At 38.4% G+C, this 20,717-nt stretch overlaps 1 protein-coding gene across 1 annotated transcript in view; it reads right to left on the reverse strand.

The window, feature by feature from the left end:
* Nucleotides 1–20,717, reverse strand: part of CNTRL (centriolin) — an 83,005-nt gene that overhangs the window by 23,140 nt on the left and 39,148 nt on the right. The window contains 12 exon segments of the mRNA XM_081279271.1: nucleotides 477–669; nucleotides 2,485–2,693; nucleotides 4,100–4,413; nucleotides 5,620–5,806; nucleotides 7,945–8,093; nucleotides 8,551–8,695; nucleotides 9,198–9,314; nucleotides 9,849–10,028; nucleotides 11,679–11,858; nucleotides 12,359–12,566; nucleotides 13,132–13,277; nucleotides 16,070–16,204. Of these exon segments, the coding sequence (XP_081135397.1) occupies nucleotides 477–669; nucleotides 2,485–2,693; nucleotides 4,100–4,413; nucleotides 5,620–5,806; nucleotides 7,945–8,093; nucleotides 8,551–8,695; nucleotides 9,198–9,314; nucleotides 9,849–10,028; nucleotides 11,679–11,858; nucleotides 12,359–12,566; nucleotides 13,132–13,277; nucleotides 16,070–16,204 (2,163 nt within the window).

Consider the following 20,717-nt stretch of genomic DNA (forward strand, 5'->3'; position numbering starts at 1 on the left):
TAAGAAACACAGCAGAGGGCTGGGTTTGTGGCTCAGTGGTAGAGCACTTCCCTAGCATGTGTGAGGCACTGGGTTCTATTCTCAGCACCACATATAAATAAATAAAATAAAGGTCTATCGAAAGCTAAAAAGAAAAGAAAAGAAACACAGCAGAGCCCAAACACAAACACATACACACATGATAAAATAGTGGAATATGCTGAGAACTAAATTAACTTCAAAAATCTTAAATATGCTATTTCATTTCATTCATACTGAACAGCCTACATATTCTTAGCCTAAATTTATAGATGAGAAAGGCAAAACTTGAGGACTTCAATGACTTGCCCAAATTCTGGCAGACTCCAGTCTGGAACCTGGCTATCTGGCTTGGACAACTGTGTTCTTTTCACCTGTTTTCTTTGCAATCCAGGCATACAACAGTAAGCTGCCCTACTCACAATGAGTTCACACCCCCAAACCACAAGAAGACATACCTTCTCTTTTGTGCATGCAAGTTCACTCTCAGCCTCTGCCAGGAGTCGGTCAGCTTCCCTGAGTTCTGAGCGCCGTTTCAGAAGGGTCTTCTCTATGCACTCAATTTCATCTACAATATCTTCATGGTGTTTGAATGATTTTTCAATTTCTAGTTCAGTCATAAGACTCTCAACATTTCCATCAATGAAGTCCCTAAAAAATTACATTCACAAACATTAAAAAATTTTAAATGCAGACAATATGAATAGAACCTATGAAAAAGATGCACAATGATTTTCTAATTTTATATGGGAAGGGACAAGAGAAGCAGCTACATTTGGTTATATTCAAAATTAATGTCCACCTTTTTGTTAAATATGGAACACTACTGGCAATAAATGTATATACACAGAACTTATTATGGAATGGTTTCTCCTTTTAAAAATAACAGCAAATATTTCCATGTTGTTAGTATCTGGCTAAGACAGTGCTGATACATCCATGCTTCTGAATGATTGAAATATTCTGAATAGATTGAAGTATAAATATTTACTAACAGAATAATCATCCATTCCCTCAAAACTGTCCTCAAAGCCCAGATTTTGTGATTTATTCCATTCTGTTAAACTATGTTAATACTGAAAGGTCAAAAGGTTTGGTACAAGATTAAAAAAACCCAAGCTTAACCTGATAACACTATTTGACAATGGGACTATCCATGACTGCATGACAGAAAAATATGAAAATAAATAAACATATTTTTCTCCTTAAATAAATGTATACAGATGATATTTAACTTTTTTTCATCAATTTTGTGTTACCCAAATTTCCTAATGATCATTTTAATACACCTTTATAACTGGAAAAAGTAGTGGATATCCTACACCCTAACATTCCCCTCAAAATATATACTACTAATAGATACAACCCTCTCCAATCCTTCAACACCCAGACCCAATCTTCCTGGTGTAGCCTTTGCTTTCCCCTTCTAGGCTTTTAGTCAGTCATGTGTCTATTCCTAGATGGCAGTGACCACAACTCATTTACTCTGAATCCTCCACAGGCCTCCCGCCTATCCTGGGACCTGGGCTAGTCTGCCTTAAATGACAAAAACTTGAGACATGCCACAATTCACGGAATATTACAGAAGATGGGTTTTATATTACTGGATTGAAGCAACAGATGCTACAACTTTTATTATGCCAGGCACAGGGAAATGCAGCCTCCCCCGTCTCTTCCAGAGATGGAGGCCCAGCCACTGTTCTCAAGGAACTCCTGGGTTCCTCACAATATTTTGTGGACAGTGCTATACCCAAGGTTGCTAACCCAGAATTAGGGGGTGCCTAGGAGGAAAAAGTCTTTGTGTAAAACAGATCTCTAACCTTTGTCTGAAAGACAGAGTGGAATCAGGCAAGGAAAGGGAAGGCATTTCAGCAGAGGATGGCTCACATCAAGGAAGAAGCAGGGAAAAACATGGTGTCTGGAAGACCACAGAAAAGCCAGGGGTGGAGATCAAACACTGTATGTGGGAGGGAGGGATACAAAGGAGAGGCGGGGCTCAGATGGTAGCAGGTGTTGTCACTATGATGGGACAGAAAGTCAGTGTCCAGTATATAGAGAGAAGACATTGGAATGCCAGTGTGAATCTATTATAGTGGCTGAGGATGAGAAGGATGAAAGGCCAGAGCGGCAGTGGTCCAAGGGCCAGTTTGACAGCTTTTTGTATGTAATCAGCAGGACTCAGAGGCCAACTAGATGCCTGGGGGGAGTAAGGGGAAGGGAAATGGCTGTGCTGTTCTCAAGATTTGTACTGTCCAAAGTATGTGGCTACTAATTAATTAAAATTAAATTTAGTTCTGTTCCTCTAGGTTCCAACAGTCACATTTCAAGTGCACAATAGCCAACATGTGACTAGTAATTACTGTTTTAGACAGTTCAGAAATAGAACATTTCCAAAATACCATATCCATCTGAATTATGAAAATATAATGAAAAAATTATGAAAATACAATGGCTAATAATAATTACTTTCGTTGTTGATGATTCTGGATGGTTCTATGTAATTCTTCTACTTCACATTCTAATTCTTTCTTCTCTTGCAAAAGACCATCAATGTTATATTGCAGTTCTTCCATTTCTTTCTCAGACTGCTGCCTGGATGCTCTCATCCACCGTTCCTCCTGTCGCTTTGATTTTAAATGCTGCATTATGTCCTCTAATCTAGAAACTTCATTCTCCTGAAATACAGAGGAAAAAATGCAGTACTGAAACACCAGAGAATGTATCTCCCCTTTTTCCCCCAGAAGCTGAAATTAAATGTAGTTAAAGTGACATCTATAGGCTAAAAAGTGATGGTAGATTTTGACTTTGTATAAAAAGAAAATTTAAGGTGAGCCCATTTTTTCACATGCCATAGGTGAAACAGATGGACTGATCTAACTTAACTTTTCTATCAGTGTGACTATGGTTGCAAAACATCCACCAAGACTCTTCCAAATGTCTGCTTCTGACATTCAGAATCTAGAAGAGACGGATGGAGGTTTCTCCTTCCTCTGGACACACAGGAGGGGTGTCATCTGAAAAGATTGCCCAGAGGAAGAGATGTTTTGCCTGGATTTAAAAAAAAATGAAAAAGGGAAAACCTGAGCTAAGAAAATAATATGTGAAAATGTAAGAAACCATAAGGTATACTTTGGAAACTACATAAGTAGTTAAGTACTTTCAGAGAACAAAAGAACCGGTATAAGAGCTTCTTAATAAATGCTGAGTAGAAAGAATGGCTACAGATACAATGTACAATGAAAAAAATCACAAGAGAATCTGAGTGACTAGCAATGTAACCATGTTAATGCACAAAGGCCCTCTGAAGCCAGTCTGAACCATTAAGATAGTACTGTGACATGGTACCAGGTGTCCTAGTCCTTTACTTTCCCTCCAATCTGCTGAAAAGGGAAGGAAAAAACAAACAAAAAACCACCAGTCTCCCTGTGCTTTGAGTTTGAAATGGAGCTTGGAATGAAGTTTTATTGCTTTAGAACCCAAAAGTTAGAAATTAATTCAGTGTTAGGAAGTTATCTGTTCTTAGATTCCTCACACAGTCAATTATAAGACCTACAAATAAATGTATAGTTATTAAAATACTTTCTAAAAATACTAGTAAAATCATAGGGAAATACTTGTAATATGAAGTGGGAAAACTGTACAAAAATAACTACAAAATTAATAATGATCAATAAATCCTACACCCAGAGATAATTCCCATCAAAACCTGCTGTATGCTCTTTATATGAGTGTGTATACATGTATGTGTATATGCACAGGTATAGGCCCTATAATGTGACTTATCTACAAATACACATTAATACAGCACTTGTTAATAGAAAGGTACATGAAAATGGTTCAGCTTTGAACTGAAGGCATTTCTATAATAAAATGGCTAACCAAGTTTTAGACTGGCCTGGGCCCTTAAATCCTATCCAAAATAGCATTTTAATAAGAGAATTCTTACTCAGTTCTAAACATCAGCCTCACAATCACACTTTTGGAATACAACCTATTCATAAAAAGTCAACTCATTAAATGTACATCCTTATCAGGCATGTATGGAAGCAGTGTGGGTAGAGCTGGGTATCTTTCCACTTACTAAGTTATGATGTTCTGGCACATTGCAATGTAGAACACCCATAGGGATGAGGGGAACGGAGAAGCCTGGGGGTGGTGGTCCATAAACAGTGGGGGCTCCAGCGGGAGGTGGACCATAAACAACAGTGCCAGGGGTGAGAGGTCGGCTGTTGTTGGGCAAGGGAGGAGGTGGTGCATACAGGGCCATGCCCTGGGGTACAGGAGAACCATCAGGAAGCACAGTATACATCAAGTATCCAGAAGGAGGCACAAATGGGGGCTCCTCTTGTTCATCCATTCCGCTCTCTTCCTGGCTATCTCTTTCACTGTCTCCATCTTCAAAAAATAAACAGAAGAGTATGTTACCCGAGGGTTTAGTAGAGAACAGTAGATTTTGACAGAGATCCTGGAAATACGAGAATAAAATTCTCAAAAAAGAGTCTGGTGATGTAGCTCAGTGGTAGAGGGCTTGCCTAGCATGGGCAAGGCCACAGGTTCCATCCGTGACACTGAAGAAAAAAACAAACAAAAACAAAAAAACACTCTGAGAAAGGTCAAAAGCAATTCTGAGATCAAAACAGATCAAAACAGATTTAAAGTGTTTTCAGCACTTTAAATACTTGAGTTTTTCCTAAGCCTATCTTGGTTTATTTCTTCACTCACTAGTTTATTCATTGATCCAGCAATCATTTGGGTGCCTGTTTGATGCTACATTAAAGATTAACAGAGATGTGCCATGAGATAGGACAGCAATGGCATCACCCAGCATTTACCACTCTCATGACACCTAATACTCTCCAATATGATGGCTTACTTACTTGTTGCCTCTAAAAGGAGGAGCTAAATTTGCTCATCACTGACAAAGAACCTAACACACTGCATGTGCTCAATAAATAGTTGCTGAATGAACATATCCTCAGAAGGTAGTACTCCTATATTAAAGATTAACAGTCACAGAGCAGATAAATAGTTTGCCTATGATCACAATTATTAAGTGCAAGAGCTGGGACTTACCCAGGTCTGATTCTTCCCCTGAGTGCTTTGGAAGACACACCTATAATACTCTGTTTTAGTAGAGCTACCTTACTGCCATGATACAAGGAATCAAGGCCCTACACTCCAGAAGCACAGGCAAAGAAGCCACTTGGTTGGCCTGGAGGAAGCAGGGTGGAGGAAGGCTCCATGAAGGGAGTGCTGTTTTAGGACCTGGGACTTACTGAAGAATGAGGAGGAATTGGTTTGGGAAAGAAAGAAAGGAGGAAGACATTCCAGATAGAAAGTTTAAAATATGGAGCTTTGGGGCTGAGGATGTGGCTTGGTGGTAGAGTGTTTAAACTCTGGAGGTTTGAGAAAACTGGTGCTGTATCTTAAGCAGTCAGGCATGGTATGGGAGTAAGAGAAGTCATTGGCTAAGACCAGGTCACAGAAAGCCTCACAGAGTAAACTAAAGAGTTTGGACAATGTCTATGGATTTCAGGAAAACAATAAAAAGATATTAAACAGGCAAGAGAAGTACACCTTTTCTCATGTGATGTATTTTACCTCTATTTGAAAATGATTTATGTAACCCACTCCTGATTGGTGAATAGACCCAGTATCCTGAAGCAGGTGGAGGTCCACTGCTGTCCTTTCCCTCTTGTCCAGGCCGTGGTTTTCTGAAAGGAGTTGAGGCCATGTACTTGAGGCCCACACCAGAGTCCTTGGTAGCCTGGGAACTATGACTGGAAATCTAAAATAAATGACAGGACAGCACACCGTGTATTACAAATGGAAAGGCTGACTTTGAGAAATGTCAAAGTCTGCAGGAATGCTGAGATGTAGCAAAGCTGAGAAAGCACTTGGTTTCTTTTCATTATAGTAATTATTATTTTTCATAGTCAGAAGTGAGATGTGATTACAAGGTCACCTAAACCGCAGTTCCATACACATGATCAGTTTATTTACTTGCATCTGGACTTGATCAACAAAACAGTATTAGGGAAGCCATGCAGAGAGAAGGACTGTGTAAGCAATGGCTGGGGTCACGGCAGACTGGTATGTGAAAGGGAAAGGCTTGAAATGTGTGAAAGCAACCAAACTGATGTCTATTTAATCTCTTCAGAAATTATTTAATGAAAGCTTTCTCCTGTCTTTTGGTACCATTTTCTAGAAATAACAAGTCCTTGACAATGCTGAAATGGTAAAAGCACATTACCTATCTGTTTGGGTTAGTTTTATGCCATAATTTCCCATAAGAGAAACGAAAACAAGCTCTTGATAAGTGAGCAGGTCCCTGTGTTTCAGTCTCTCTTCTACCTGTGTTCATCTTTCCTGTGCTTTCTCTTCTTTTGCCTTGTCTTAATAGTCTAGCACTGTGGCAACAGACAACAGCAAACTTTCAGTGGAATCTGAAGACACTAGTCATCTGCCGCCCTGGGAGCCTGGCATGTCTTTAAAGCTTGACTCTGCTATTCTCCACCCTTTCCAGCCTGAAGTTCTAGACTCCAGGCCATAATGTTTTGTTCTAACATACAGTGCTTCTGGTTGTGCCCAGCGTGTAGCTTCCTTTAGGTTTCTGGAAGGGAGGATCTCAGATTCTGCTCTTCAGGTTCTGGTTAAACTTAGGTAGGTTTCTGAGATCCTAGCATGTTGAAGGCTGCTTCTCCCTTACTGTTGCTAGTCAGAAGGATGTCACCTAGCTCCTCTGCTTTGGGTGAGTACATCTTACGTAGTCCATTCCTTACTTTCCACATTCAGGTACCTGACTATTTGGTCTCCTTACCATTCCTTAATCTCTTCTTTTTCAGCTTCACTGATATAGCTCTGGTTTCTTTTGTCCTTCACTTGAAAGAGTTCAAATAGCCCCACAAAAAGTTCCCCTTGCCTTAAGTTTATACTCCAAAGTCAGCCAGAATACTCTTCCTACCCTGATCATGTTAACATACAACCTGAGTTCCCCATGACCTAAATAATTCAGTGAAAGCCCCTTTAAAAGAAGCATGACCCAAATCTACTTTTCTATCTCCCTCTTTCACTGTTCCCATAAACCTCCAGAGTCCTACAAGGGTACTTGCCATGGCTAAGCCAGCTTTCCCCTTCTACACAAGCTGTTTTCTCTCTCCCCAAAAGCCCATGCCTTGCTGCTTGCTAAGTGCTGACTTTACGACACTGAGGTGAAGTCTTCCTTCCTGAACTTTCTCATGAGATGACTTCTTAACATCTCTCTGTAACAAATCTGTTATCACAATAGTCATAATAGCACATCCTTGTAATCCAGAACTAGGAGGCTGAGGCAGGAGGATTCCAAGTTCAAGGTCAAAATATGTCAGCAACTTAGTGAGAACCTCAGCAACTTCTCAAAAGAAAGAAAAAGGGCTGGGTAGGTAACTCAGTGGTATCCCCACCCCCTGTTCAATCCCCAGTACCCAAAACAATACCCCAAGTCTGTTATAACATGCATATCATTGTTTTGTAATTATACTAGCATGCCCCAAAAGCAGGTGTCATCATACTCAAACTCTGCCAGAATCTTGGTCTAGACTTCAGTAAGTACTAAACGTTTGTTAAAAGGAAATGAAATCCAGATACCTATTTTTCTGTCTGGGCCTCTGCACAGTTATATACATGTTTTCAGCAGGCTCTCTGACTCAAGTCATGGTATCATCTTCTAGCATCCTCAACCAGGAAACCCCACAACATACCACCTGACTGCGAAAGGCAACTACTACCTTCTGTTGGAAAGCCCCGTTTTCATCTCAAATATTAAAAACACTGAAGAAGCTCAGTGCCAACAAGTTCTTGGCACCTATACACAAGTTTGGGGAAGGGGACAACGTCATAATTTTAAAAAAAATTTAGAATACACTTCCAGTGCCACAGAACCCCTACTTTTGATGATGGTGGTGGTGGCATAAAGTACCAACAGCCTCGTCTTCCAAAAGGATCTGCCAGGCCGCTGATGTGATCATTCTGGGAAGAAACTTCACGGCGCAGTTCAGCAATTTCTTCTAAAACATTTTCAAAGCCTCCTCTGTTATCTGTAAAGGAAAGCCATTCTATGAAGTTGGCATTAAATCATCTACTTCCTTTCTTTCTCAATGTACAAAAGAGATTCCATGAGAGCCAGTGAATTTCATCAGTTCCTTAAAGCGACTTTCAGATGTCCTTTTAATTAGTTTTTGTTGACACTAAGAGGATAGGTACATTAATCTCTCTTTCTGATTCCAAAGTAATTCAGGGAAAACAAATAAACAGACTCATAAGCATTATTTCTTTGAAAATTACAAATACAAACACCTTATCTCTAATCAAGTCCCTCAATACTCACACTTGACACAAAATGTTTTTTAAATTCTTTAACCTATTAAATAATTTTTGCAACTAAGTCAAGCATGGAATTTATTTACAACTGTTAAATACGTGTTTTGAAGGTAAGAAACAAACAGTTTAGTTTTATGACTACAAATAAAAAATCAAAGCCCAATAATATCTTACCAGCCCCAGTGAGGTCTAGTAAATCCCGCAGTCTTGTGATCTCTGACCTTTGCCTCTCCATCGTCTCATTTAGCTTCTTGATTTCTAGCACTTTTGAGTTTGCTCCTCCAGTACCTACATCTGTTTTTTCCATTTCAGTTCGAAACTATTAAAAAAATTCATCATACAAAGTATCATGAATGAATCCTTTCTCAGATGTGTGTATCCCTGCAACTTGATTATAATTCTGTAATTCTGGGGGGGAGTACTGGGGATTGAACTCAGGAGTACTCAACCACTGAGCTACATCCCAGCCCTATTTTGTATTTTATTTAGAGACAGGATCTCACTGAGTTGCTTAGCATGTTGCTTTTGCTGAGGCTGGCTTTGAACTTGCGATACTCCTGTCTCAGCCTCCCGAGAGGCTGAGAAATTATAGGCATGTGCCACCGCGCCCAGCATAATTCTGTAATTTTTATTTAGTCCCTACCAGTGAAGAAATCACCTGACTCCTATATTTACACTGTGTTTCGTCCCTGCACACAATAGAGTCAAGGACTGATAGACTAATGATTGCACTTCAGATTTGATATATCACTTGAAGTACTTTCATCTTTTAGGAACTGAGAAAGATCCAGGAAGAAAATGGCTTGGGGACCAACACTGACCTGTTCCTCTGTCTCCCTGAGAAGATTCTGCAGGAGCTCGATCTCTGCTTCTGCTCGAGTCAGGTCCCTGGCGGCTCGTACTGCCTTTCTGCTGAACCTCTCAACTTCCTGCAACTCCTACTGGGACACAGTATGAGGAGGCCATCACAGGTTGTCATCTTCATTCTTTCTCTCAGACTGATTCTGTTTTTGTCACATTGCCTGCCTGGGCTATCCCATGAACATGTGGTGCCAAACCCCACTTTCTCTGATGTTGTTCCCATCTGGGCAGCCTGATCCACTCTGGTCAAGTGGTCAGAGTGCTGCATTAGAAGGAACAAGGGCTTTTTCTTCACTGTTCTACAGTCTTCCACAATTGGTCTCTCTTTGGGGTCCCATCAATATATCTTTTTGGTCCTATGATCTTACTGTCATTAGTATCTGTGTCCTATAAAGTACTGTAACAAACATTACCTCAGGAGTCATAACAGCCCTATGAGGTAACATTTTCATACAAATTCACAAGATTTAAGGTTAAGACAGATTATGTGACAGAACTTCAAAACTTTTGTCCTCATACATGTTGACAAACACCAAAGTCTATAAAAGTTGCTATGTTTTTTGCAGCAGTAGCAGCAGTGGTATAAGATAGTTCTGATTATGTGAACTAACCTCTGCCCTCTCCTGGTTAATTTTCATAACAGTGCCATGAAGGGACTTCAACTGGTCTTTGGCAATGGTGAGCTCGGCTGTAGCTAGCTTATCAGAGGCAGCCACAGCTTTCTTCAGACTCTTCAACTCTTTATCTAAACCAAGAAACTGCTCTTGAGATTTGGCATCTTCGTGTTTCTTCTAAAATTAAAAAAAAAAAAATTACTTAACTAGATGAACCATTTGGTAGCAATGAATTAAAATGTAAGCTTCAGAAACTGTTCTCCACTGCATGCACCATGTCAGAACAGTCCTGACACGTTAGCACTCTATAAGTATCTACTAAACATATAAATAAAATTTAAAAATCTCAAAATTGGCATAAACTTTTTAAAGAATCAGTTTTCTTAGTTAAGAATCTCAGTGATCATAAATTTCATTCATTCAAGAAATGGATGGACCAGTCTTCAAAAATCACTGAATTAGGCTCTGGGCATTTACTGGTGAAGAAAGAAGTTGGCTATTTTTATTGTTGTTGTTGTTGCTTTGTGGTGCTGTGGATCAAACCCACAGCCTCACACAGACCAGGCAAGCACTCTATGATTGTATCACATCCCCAACCCCCAGAAGTTGGCATTAGGAACCAAAAGGAGAAGTATAATAAGAAAAGGGAAGAATTATATAGAGGCAAACCATTCAGGGTCTCATAGGCTTGAGACTGACTACAGTCAATTCACATTTTAGAAAGAGCACAGTGGTTGCTCTGTGGTCAGATGGCCACACTAGTTATCCACAAGAGAGATGAGGCCTAAACAAGGGTGGTGACATAAGAGAAGAAAAAAGCACATATACTCCAGATGTATTTTGGGGGGTGGACTGAACAGAATTTGAGAACTAATGGGTTCCCAGTGATGTATACAGTAAATCAGTCACTGAGGCTGGGAGAAGGCAGATAGCAGAGTGAATAAAAAGGCATGAGATCGTGCAGTGTGGGAGAGCAAGCTTACTGAAGCTTACTGAATGCTGCCCATGGGAGGCTGCCAACCTAAGATTATAATGATATGACGATGCTGGATGGGGGATTTTCTTTCTTCCAGGATACCTAGCATGGGTGCAGGCCCAGAGAAAGTAGGAGACAGGAGAAAAGGGGAAAGGATTTGAGGGTACCTTATAAAAAAAAGGGCTTAGTGGTATACTGTGGAATTTAAATTAGATAAGAGAAAGTAAAGACAGAAAAGGTGCTATGGATCAAACCCACAGCCTCACACAGACCATGCAATCACTCTATGATTGTGCCACATCTATTAAGAGATAGAAAGGTAGGGCTAATGAACAATAAGCTCAATAAGGTTGACAAGTTGTTGGCATGGAGGTGTCAGCAAGATAAGAAGTTCCAATTAGGGTGGGACACTTCAGCTTGTGTCTTCAAAAATAGTGGGTGCAATTTCTGGATTTAACAAGTTCCATGTTGAGACCATGGGAGCAGATGTTTGAAAAAAGCAATCAGAGAAGCCAGAAAGCAAGATGAGGAATTTAAAAGTTATTTCCCATGGATGTGTCCAATTGGTCAAGGGGTTTCTAAGGAGGCAAACTTATTCTATGATCATTTAAGTATCACCTGACTCTAAAGTTAGTCCTTATATTCCTAATTTTCGTTTTCATCTATCTTTGATGCCTTGGTCTTAGATCCTTGATTCAATGACATGCGTCCAGGTTTCTATTAGGTCAGGTTTAGCTCTGTGCCAGCAATGCCAGCCAGAAACTATGGATCACACTAGTCAGGTGACTGGATCACCAGTGGGCAGGATCTGAGTAACAGGTACATTTGTCTGACTTTCCTAGCCTTCCCACCTTTTTCTCTAATTCTTGGAGTTGAGCCAGAATTCTCTCCTTCTCTTCATCAGCTTCCTGAAGTTGGAGATCTGTAAGGCCTTGGATTTCTTCCATACTTTTTAGATTTTCTTGCAAATACCGAATTTCGTTCTCCAACTGTTGGATTCTTGCATTGTGATGTCGCTTATCAAAATTAATCTGTAAGGAAATCAAATTTCAAGAATTATTTTTAAGCAAAATATGTCTAAGCAAGATAAGAACTTGTTACGGAATTATCTTTCTCTTTACTACAGAATGTAACAAAATTTTGTACTAAAAAGTTCACTGGGGATGGTTTTATCTTGAACGTTCTCTAGGATCCATTTGAATGTTTGCTTTATTATCACAATATCATTAGTTTAAAAAAAAAAACAAAAACAAAAACAAAAACCTCAATCCAGATTCTGGCATCACACTGTACTCTAGCAATGTGATCTTATTTGCCTCTCATAAAACATCTCTCACTTGCTTCCAAAACAAGGAAAACTGGCACAAATAGACTATATTCAGGTTGAATTTTAGTCACACTGAACTAGATTTGTTATGAGTAAAAATAACAACAGTTATGCTGAATTTATATAAAGGAAGCATTGTAATTTGGTCAAAAACATTAGCATTTGTCCAACACTACCCTCCAGCTGCCTCCTGCCCCTTCTTACTCGTGCTTCAAGGGCTCTTTCACAGGCTAGCCTGAACTCCTCTTGTCCATTCACCAGTTTTTCCTGCTGCAGAACCATTTCTTCCTGAAGTTTTCTTTCTCTAACTTGTGCTTCCTCTCTTTCCCATTGGGAATGTGCAAGGATTTCATTGAATTCTTTCTGTAAATCAGCAAGACTTTTCCCTAACACATCTGAAGAACTATAGATTCTGGTAAGAAAAGAAACAACATGACAAAAATGTGACATTTCATTTTTGATGCTACATGCAAAACATGCAGTTAACATAGGAAGAGCTGTGCAATCCACAGAAATGTACTGAGACTTGCCAAGTGCAAGCTGTCATTTTACCAAAGATTGAAATCACTCTGAAAACAAAGGCTCATGTCAGGCTGAGAATAAATGTCCATATATTTGAAATAACCATCAGTTTTTTTTATATTTGTTGTTTAAACTATATAATGCAGTTCTAATCCTGACCATATATAATGAAAGTCTTTCATGAAAGACTCTTAAAGAGTCTTAAATTTTTAAATGTTTTTAAAATTAAAAGTACCAAAAAATTTTAAAAGTTCTAAAATGTAAAAAAAAATAATCATTACAATTAGAATTAAATGATTTCATATCTCAGTCTCAGAAACATCATAAGGAGAACCTTGCAAAAGAAATCAGGCCATAAACAGAACCTAGGAAGATGAGTTCATCTTTCAAACTCACACTCCAACTCTGAGGCTGTGAGGCACACTTTCTTCTTCGAGGTCTAGATTTCTCCTTACCTCATTTCCCCAGCTCCTAATTTCAGTTTTCTCCTTAGCTCATCCACACGAGCTGCCACTTCTTCTGGATGAATCAAACCATCAACCACATGGTTAAGGTGATTCTGGAAATCTTTAAGCTGCTGTTTTAAGAGGTTATTATCATCCTATGGAGCGGGATGCAAGAGGAAGTGTCTGTTATATGATAGCATATTTCATTTCACTACTAACAAATTAATCAACATATCTAGATCACGGAATTAAATTCAGACAGTGCCTCTTTCAAATAAAAGTTGCTAATTTTCCTAAATTATAAAGCAAAACAGTTCCATATCCTAAACCATTGATTGTATTCTTTTGTATTAATAACTGGACGACTAACCTACTTCAAACTCAGAGTAACACTGTTAACTAAAGTGGAAAATCCAGAATTGCAATTAAAATGTTTTAAACGCCTGTACCATCTGGAGTCCTTTCACCTGTAAAGTGTTCCTGCACGGTGCCCTGATGCAGCCTTTCTTTTACACCATAGACAGTTCCCTACTTTAATAAGAAACCGTACTTGGAATTTTGATTTTTTTCCAGGCAGATAATATGTGTTATGATGTTCCCTTGTGATGGTGCAACAACCCATTCTCTACAGTGTATTGTGTGGCCAGTGTTTTTCAGATTTTGTTTTGTAGTTTTTGTATCCCATCATATTTCCAATAAGTTACATGAGATATTCATTTACCATAAAATTGGCTTTGTGCTAAGATGACTTTGCCTGACTTCAGGCTAAGGGAGTACTCTAAGTTTGTTTAATGTAGGCTAAGCTATGCTATGCTATTCATCAGATTAGGAATATTAAAAGCATTTTTCAACTTAATAGTATTTCTTTTTCTTTCTTTCTTTTCTTTTTTTCTTTTTTATTTTTTTGGTACAAGGGATTGAACCTCAGGGCCCCTAAACAGTGAGCCACATCCCCAGTCCTTTTTATTTTTTGAGACAGGGTCTTGCTAAATTGCTGAGGGTCTTGCTAAATTGTGGGGGCTGGCTTTGAACTTGCAATCCTCCTGTCTCAACCTCCTAAGATGCTTAAATTACAGATGTGCCCTACTCAACTTAATGGTATTTTCAACTTACAAAACCCTATTATAAACCAAGGAACATCTGCATTATATAATCCTGGCCACAGATGATGTGACAAGGCTAGCCAATCCACTGACTAGTGAGAAAATAGCTTCTGGGAAGCTGAACCAAGATTCAGTACAGCAAGTCCAAATAAGTGCTGAGCCTGAAAAGATATGTTCACTCAGAGCTGGAGTCCATGATGGGCCAAATACAATTCCCAGAGAAACTGAGAAGGAAAAATGAGGGAGTCATGTAGCCCCTAAAAAACTAATAGAACCCTCTGGTTCCCAGCAAGCTGTCTCCTTTCTTGAGCTTGCATGAGCAGTTTTCAGTCCTTTGCAACAAAATGATTTCTGAGAAAAACAAATGTAGAGTGAGTGAACTTGTGCTCTTTATATTGGGAGGTTAGTAGGCCAAGTGACCAAGGACCTGGCTCTAATTAAGGTAGTCCTATGGCATGGCCAGTCTTTTGGAAAGCTAATTTTAGCTTCTACCTTGGAGAAGGCCCCCAAAGAATATTTTAGTACTTTCCTGTAAGAGATATATACTGAAGTATTTATAGGTGAAACAAAGATGTATGAGATTTTTTAAAAAATATCCTGGCCAAAAAGAGATGGACTAAATGAACAATGAACAGACAATTGTTTAAACTGGATCACGGACAAATAAAGGATCATAAGACTATTCTCTGTGTTTTTTAGATTATTTCAAAATTCCCATAGTAAAAATAAACACTAATAATCCAGTGACAACCAACACACACAAATTCACTACACACACACCTCTCACATAAGAACGGAAAACTTGTACATCTTTTATAGTATTTGCTTCAGAAGTTAAACTGATAGCAGTAAAAATTTAAAATTCTACATTATCAGATTTCCTTAAACTTTGAGGAAAAACATGTATGATGTTTTGAAAAGAGAAAATTTGCATAAGCATAGTCTTAATTTATTAGAATCCTCCCTGCATTGTGTTTTGGAAGTCTTCCCCCAAACCAAGTCCTTTCCCCCCATCCCCTCCCCTCCCCTCCCATAACTTCTCTCTACCCTTCTATGGTGATGCTATTCTCTCTCTTTTTTTCCTCACATCTTCATACATGTATTTTGTGTAACGATGAGGGTCTCCTTCTATATTCCGTGCAATTCCCCTTCTCCCTCCCTTTATTCCAAATGGTAAATAGCTGCCCTCTCAGTCAGCCACATAATCCTACTCTCACAGATCTGAAGATCTGCCTGCTGGTTCAGGTACTTTTTGCTGAGATATCTGTCTTCTTTGGTAGAGTTTAATTATCAAGAAAATCCTGTCCAACTGCAGTTTTTTGGGCAGATTATTTTGAGAAGAGCTATAAAAATATTCTGTAATATATTCTTCACAAGAGTAAAATCATTATATTTTTAATAGCATCCTGAGGATTGTGAAAACTGTTTATAATTAAGAAATTCTACTGCAAGAACTCTAGTTAAATTCATAGATAATTACAAAGATTTCAGCTGAAGAGGAATGCACAAATCTAATTATTTTAGCTCAGTCTGGTAACAAATCAGCTTCTCAGAGAAATACAAAAGTACTGATTTCCTCCATGAATTCACACAGTACACTGTTTCCTACTGACATTGTTTCCATCTCTTCACATGATCATTAACAATGTAGGGAATATTCATATTAATAATCTTAAAACCATGGTCATAAGGGAACAGAGGCTATGGTACTGCCTGCCCAGAATTTAAAAAAATAATAATTTGAGTTGCTTATTACATGTTATAAAGGTTGTTAAATGCCTGACTAAAGATATCACCTTTGGATGCCCCATGTACAAATACATTCCAAAGCAATAAATCTATACCTGCAGCTGCTTAAGCTGTGTGCGAAGTTCACTGTTCTCTCGTTCCTTTTCTTCTGAGAAATGGGCTTTTCCAAGGGCATTCTTGAGAGATTGTCTTTCCTTCTCAAGTTCTGCTTGAAGTGTTGATTGTTCTAACTGATAGGAAGCAACGATATAAAAGTGTAAAATAGCAATAATTTATGATCCAAAAAGGCATAAATACACATACAGACACAAGCCCTTTCTAGCTATATTTTAATAAGTTTAATTTGTACTCTGAAAATTAAAAACCCACAATAATTTACTGCAAGTCTTTTAAACCATTAATTCTTTAAAAAATTTTTTTTAAATTTTTTATTTGTTTTAATTAGTTACACATATCAGTTCAATGACCTTGATATAATTTGGGATATAATTTCTCATTTTTCTGAGTGTACAGGTTGCAAAATCATATTGGTCATGCAGTCACATATATACACACAATAATAATAATGTCTATTTCATTCTACTATCCTTCCTTTTCCCCCATTCCCTCCCCTCCCCTCCCATCACTTCTCTCTACCCCATCTATGGTGACGCTATTCTTTTTTTTTTCTCCCTATTCACATGTATTTGGTATAACAATGAGGGTCTCCTTCTGTCTTCTGTGCAGTTCCCCTTCTCGATCCCTTTCCCTCCCACCTCTCTTCCCTTTCCAGAGGTAATCTTCTTCCCATGCTCTTCCTCCCTACCCCATTTTGAGTCACCCCCCCCCCTTATATCAGAGAAGACATTCGGCATTTGTTTTTGTTTTTTTTTTTTGGAATTGGCTAACTTAGCATAATCTGCTCTAATGCCATCCATTTCCCTGAAAATGCCATGATCTTGTTATTTTTTAGTGCTGAGTAATATTCCATTGTGTATAAATGCCACATTTTTTTTTTTATCCATTCATCCATTGAAGCGCATCTAGGTTGGCTCCACAGTCTAGCTATGGTGAACTGTGCTGCTATAAACACTGATGTGGCTGTGTCCCTGTAGCATGCTGCTTTTAGGTCCTTTGGGTATAGACCGAAAAGAGGGATAGCTGGGTCAAATGGTGGTTCCATTCCCAGCTTTCCAAGGAATCTCCACACTGCTTTCCAAATTGACTGCACCAATTTGCAGTCCCACCAGCAATGTACAAGTGTACCTTTTCCCCCACATCCTCGACAGCACTTGTTGTTGTTTGACTTCATAATGGCTGCCATTCTTACTGGAGTGAGATGGTATCTTAGAGTGGTTTTAATTTGCATTTCTCTGATTGCTAGAGATGGTGAGCATTTTTTTGTGTATTTGTTGACTGATTGTATATCCTCTTCTGAGAAGTGTCTGTTCGGGTCCTTGGCCCATTTGTTTTTTTGGTGTTTAGCTTTTTGAGTTCTTTGTATACCCTAGAAATTAGAGCTCTATCTGATATGTGAGGGGTAAAAATTTGTTCCCAGGATGTAGGCTCCTTATTCACCTCACTTATTATTTCTCTTGCTGAGAAAAAACTTTTTAGTTTGAATTTGTCCCATTTGTTGATTCTTGGTTTTAATTCTTGTGCTATAGGTGTCTTATTAAGGAAATTGGGGCCTAACCCCACATGATAGAATTTAGGGCCAACTTTTTCTTCTACTAGGCGCAGAGTCTCTGGTTTGATTCCTAGATCCTTGATCCATTTTGAGTTAACTTTTGTGCATGGTGAGAGACAGGGGTTCAATTTCATTTTATTGCATATGGATTTCTAGTTCTCCCAACACCATTTGTTGAAGATGCTATCCTTTCTCCATTGTATGCTTTTAGCACCTTTGTCTAATATAAGGTAGTTGTAATTTTGTGGGTTAGTCTCTGTGTCCTCTATTCTGTACCACTGGTCTACCAGCCTGTTTTGGTGCCAGTATCATGCTGTTTTTGTTACTATTGCTCTGTAGTATAGTTTAAGATCTGGTATAGCAATACCACCTGTTTCACTCTTCCTGCTTAGAATTGCTTTAGCTATTCTGGGTCTCTTATTTTTCCAGATGAATTTCATAATTGCTTTTTCTATTTCTGTGAGTAATGTCGAGGGGATTTTGATTGGATCACATTGAGTCTGTAAAGTGTTTTTGGTAATATGGCCATTTTAATAATATTAATTCTGCCTATTCATGAGCAAGGTATATCTTTCCATCTTCTAAGGTCTTCTATTTCTCTCTTTAGGGTTCTATAGTTTTCATTGTATAGATCTTTCACCTCTTTTGTTGATTCCCAAGTATTTTATTTATTTATTTATTTTTTTGAGGATATTGTGAATGGGGTAGTTTTCCTCATTATTTCAGAGGATTTGTCACTGATATACAGAAATGCCTTTGATTTATGGGTGTTGATTTTATATCCTGCCACTATGCTGAATTCATTTACTAGTTCTAGAAGTTTCTTGGTAGAGCCTTTTGGGTCTTCTGGTATAGAATCATATCATTAGCAAATAGTGCTAGTTTAAACTCTTCTTTTCCTATAGTTATTCCTTTAATTTCTTTCGTCTGTCTAATTGCTCTGGCCAGTGCTTCAAGAACTATGTTGAATAGAAGTGGTGAGAGAGGGCATCCCTGTCTTGTTCCAGATTTTAGAGGGAGTGCCTTTAATTTTTCTCCGTTTAGGATGATGCTGGCCTGAGGCTTAGCATAGATAGCTTTTACAATGTTGAGGTAAGTTCCTGTTATCCCTAGTTTTTCTAGTGTTTTGAACATAAAGTGGTACTGTATTTTGTCGAATGCTTTTTCTGCATCTATTGAGATGATCATATGGTTCTTATCTTTAAGTCTATTGATGTGGTGAATTACATGTATTGATTTCCATATGTTGAACCAACCTTGTATCACGGGGATGAATCCCACTTGATCATGGTGCATGATATTTTTTAGTTGTAGTTGGACAGAATACCTCTATTAATTTATTTTTTCATATTGTGGTAAGGATCAAACCCAGGGCCTCTCACATGCTAGGTGAGTGCTCTACTGCTGAGCCACAACCTCAGCCCTAAACTATTAATTCTTAAAGGAGTTAATTTCAGGATCAGCTAGAGCCGAATATATCAAATCATAATATTTCAGGTGGCCCCAAACATCCAATTTCAAAAGCAAACTATGTCCTCAAATACAAGTATCAAAATCCCTTGGTGTATCTATAAAAATGCAGATGCCCAGAACCCATCCTGGACTGATAGATTAAAATCTCTATGGTGGAATCCAGGAATCTGCATTGAACAAGCTTGATAAATGATTTCATGTAACTTAAGTGTACCAATCAGAGATCTGTAGATCTGCAGATTATGTTCCATATTCTCAAAGTATGATGTGAAGACCAATCTTGGCAGTCCTAGTGCTAAGAGGAGGAGTATCTCTTTCAATACCAAGTGATCAGTAAAAAGGCCAGACTCTTGTAACCTTTTTATCAAGAATTAGGAGGAAAAAAAAGACAATGAAAGTACAAAGGAATACACACACACACACACACACATGTATATACACATATACATACATGTGTATATACATACGTAAATTGAAACTAGTAAGGGCTGTCTTAAAAAAAAGAAAAGAATTTTAAAGGATACCATTTGGAAATTTTATTTACTTTTATTAAAAATACGTATTTACTGTTATTTTCATTGTTTTCCCCAACCTCTTGTTTTCCATGACTCTCATCTGTCAACTATAGTTTTATAAAACTTCGTGCTCTTTGTATAACCCTGACAAATGCCAAGTGATTGGTATCTGATGAGTAAGGAAATACAATAAAGTAACTACTCTAATAAACCAGACCTACTCTTAGCTCCCCTTCTAATCATACCAGTGTTCTTTTACACACATTTTTGACATTCATACTATCTTATTTCATGTTCATCCAATGTGCACATACTGACCTTTCTCATGTGCCAGTTTAATTTCTGTTCTGAGGGAACAGAAACAAGTAGTTTGGGCATTTTCTAAGTTAGGAGTCTAGCTGAGGAAAGACAAACAATCTAAACAGGTGATCATCATACTTATGAAAAAAAAGGCCTTGACTAAGCACAGGTTCTAGGAAAATCAAAGTAGAGTTCAGAACCTGGATTTTTAGCAGGGAGAAGATAAAGGTGGTCTTTCCTGTAGGAAAATGCAGCCATTTTGTTATCAACCTAAATAAAATTGTATATTCAATCTAACAAAGAATATACTACAGCTGGGCTCAGCCATTCTTTCTGGGCTTCTTTCTCACTCTCTTTCCTCACTCTTCTCTCCTCGTACCTCCAAGGATACTTTGAGCACTTCATATGCACTGTGTTCTCTCTCCTTGCTCCTCTGTCTAGAACACTCACCCCTGCCTCTCTTCCTGGCCACATCCTGCTCATTCTTCAATCCTCAGCTGAAACATCATTGCTATAGGGTACTCTTCCATGACTATCCCTTTCTCTGCCACAGAACACTGTCCTTTTCTTTCTCCTACACCTGCTTCATCTGTGACTATTGTCTGTGATGTTCCCTAGAGCATCCAAAGCACCTGGACCTCAATGGACAATCAATAGATATTTATTGGATGATAATGTTCATTCTAATTTTCAAGTATAATAAACTAGTTGCTCTTTCAACCAACCATAAAAGGAAACAGTAAAGTAAAATTTAACAGCAACTTAAAAGAAATCCCTTAAAGCTAT

The sequence above is a fragment of the Spermophilus citellus genome (genome assembly GCF_964194105.1).
Source record: "Spermophilus citellus genome assembly, chromosome: 2".
In the NCBI taxonomy this organism is placed as follows: Eukaryota; Metazoa; Chordata; class Mammalia; order Rodentia; family Sciuridae; genus Spermophilus; species Spermophilus citellus.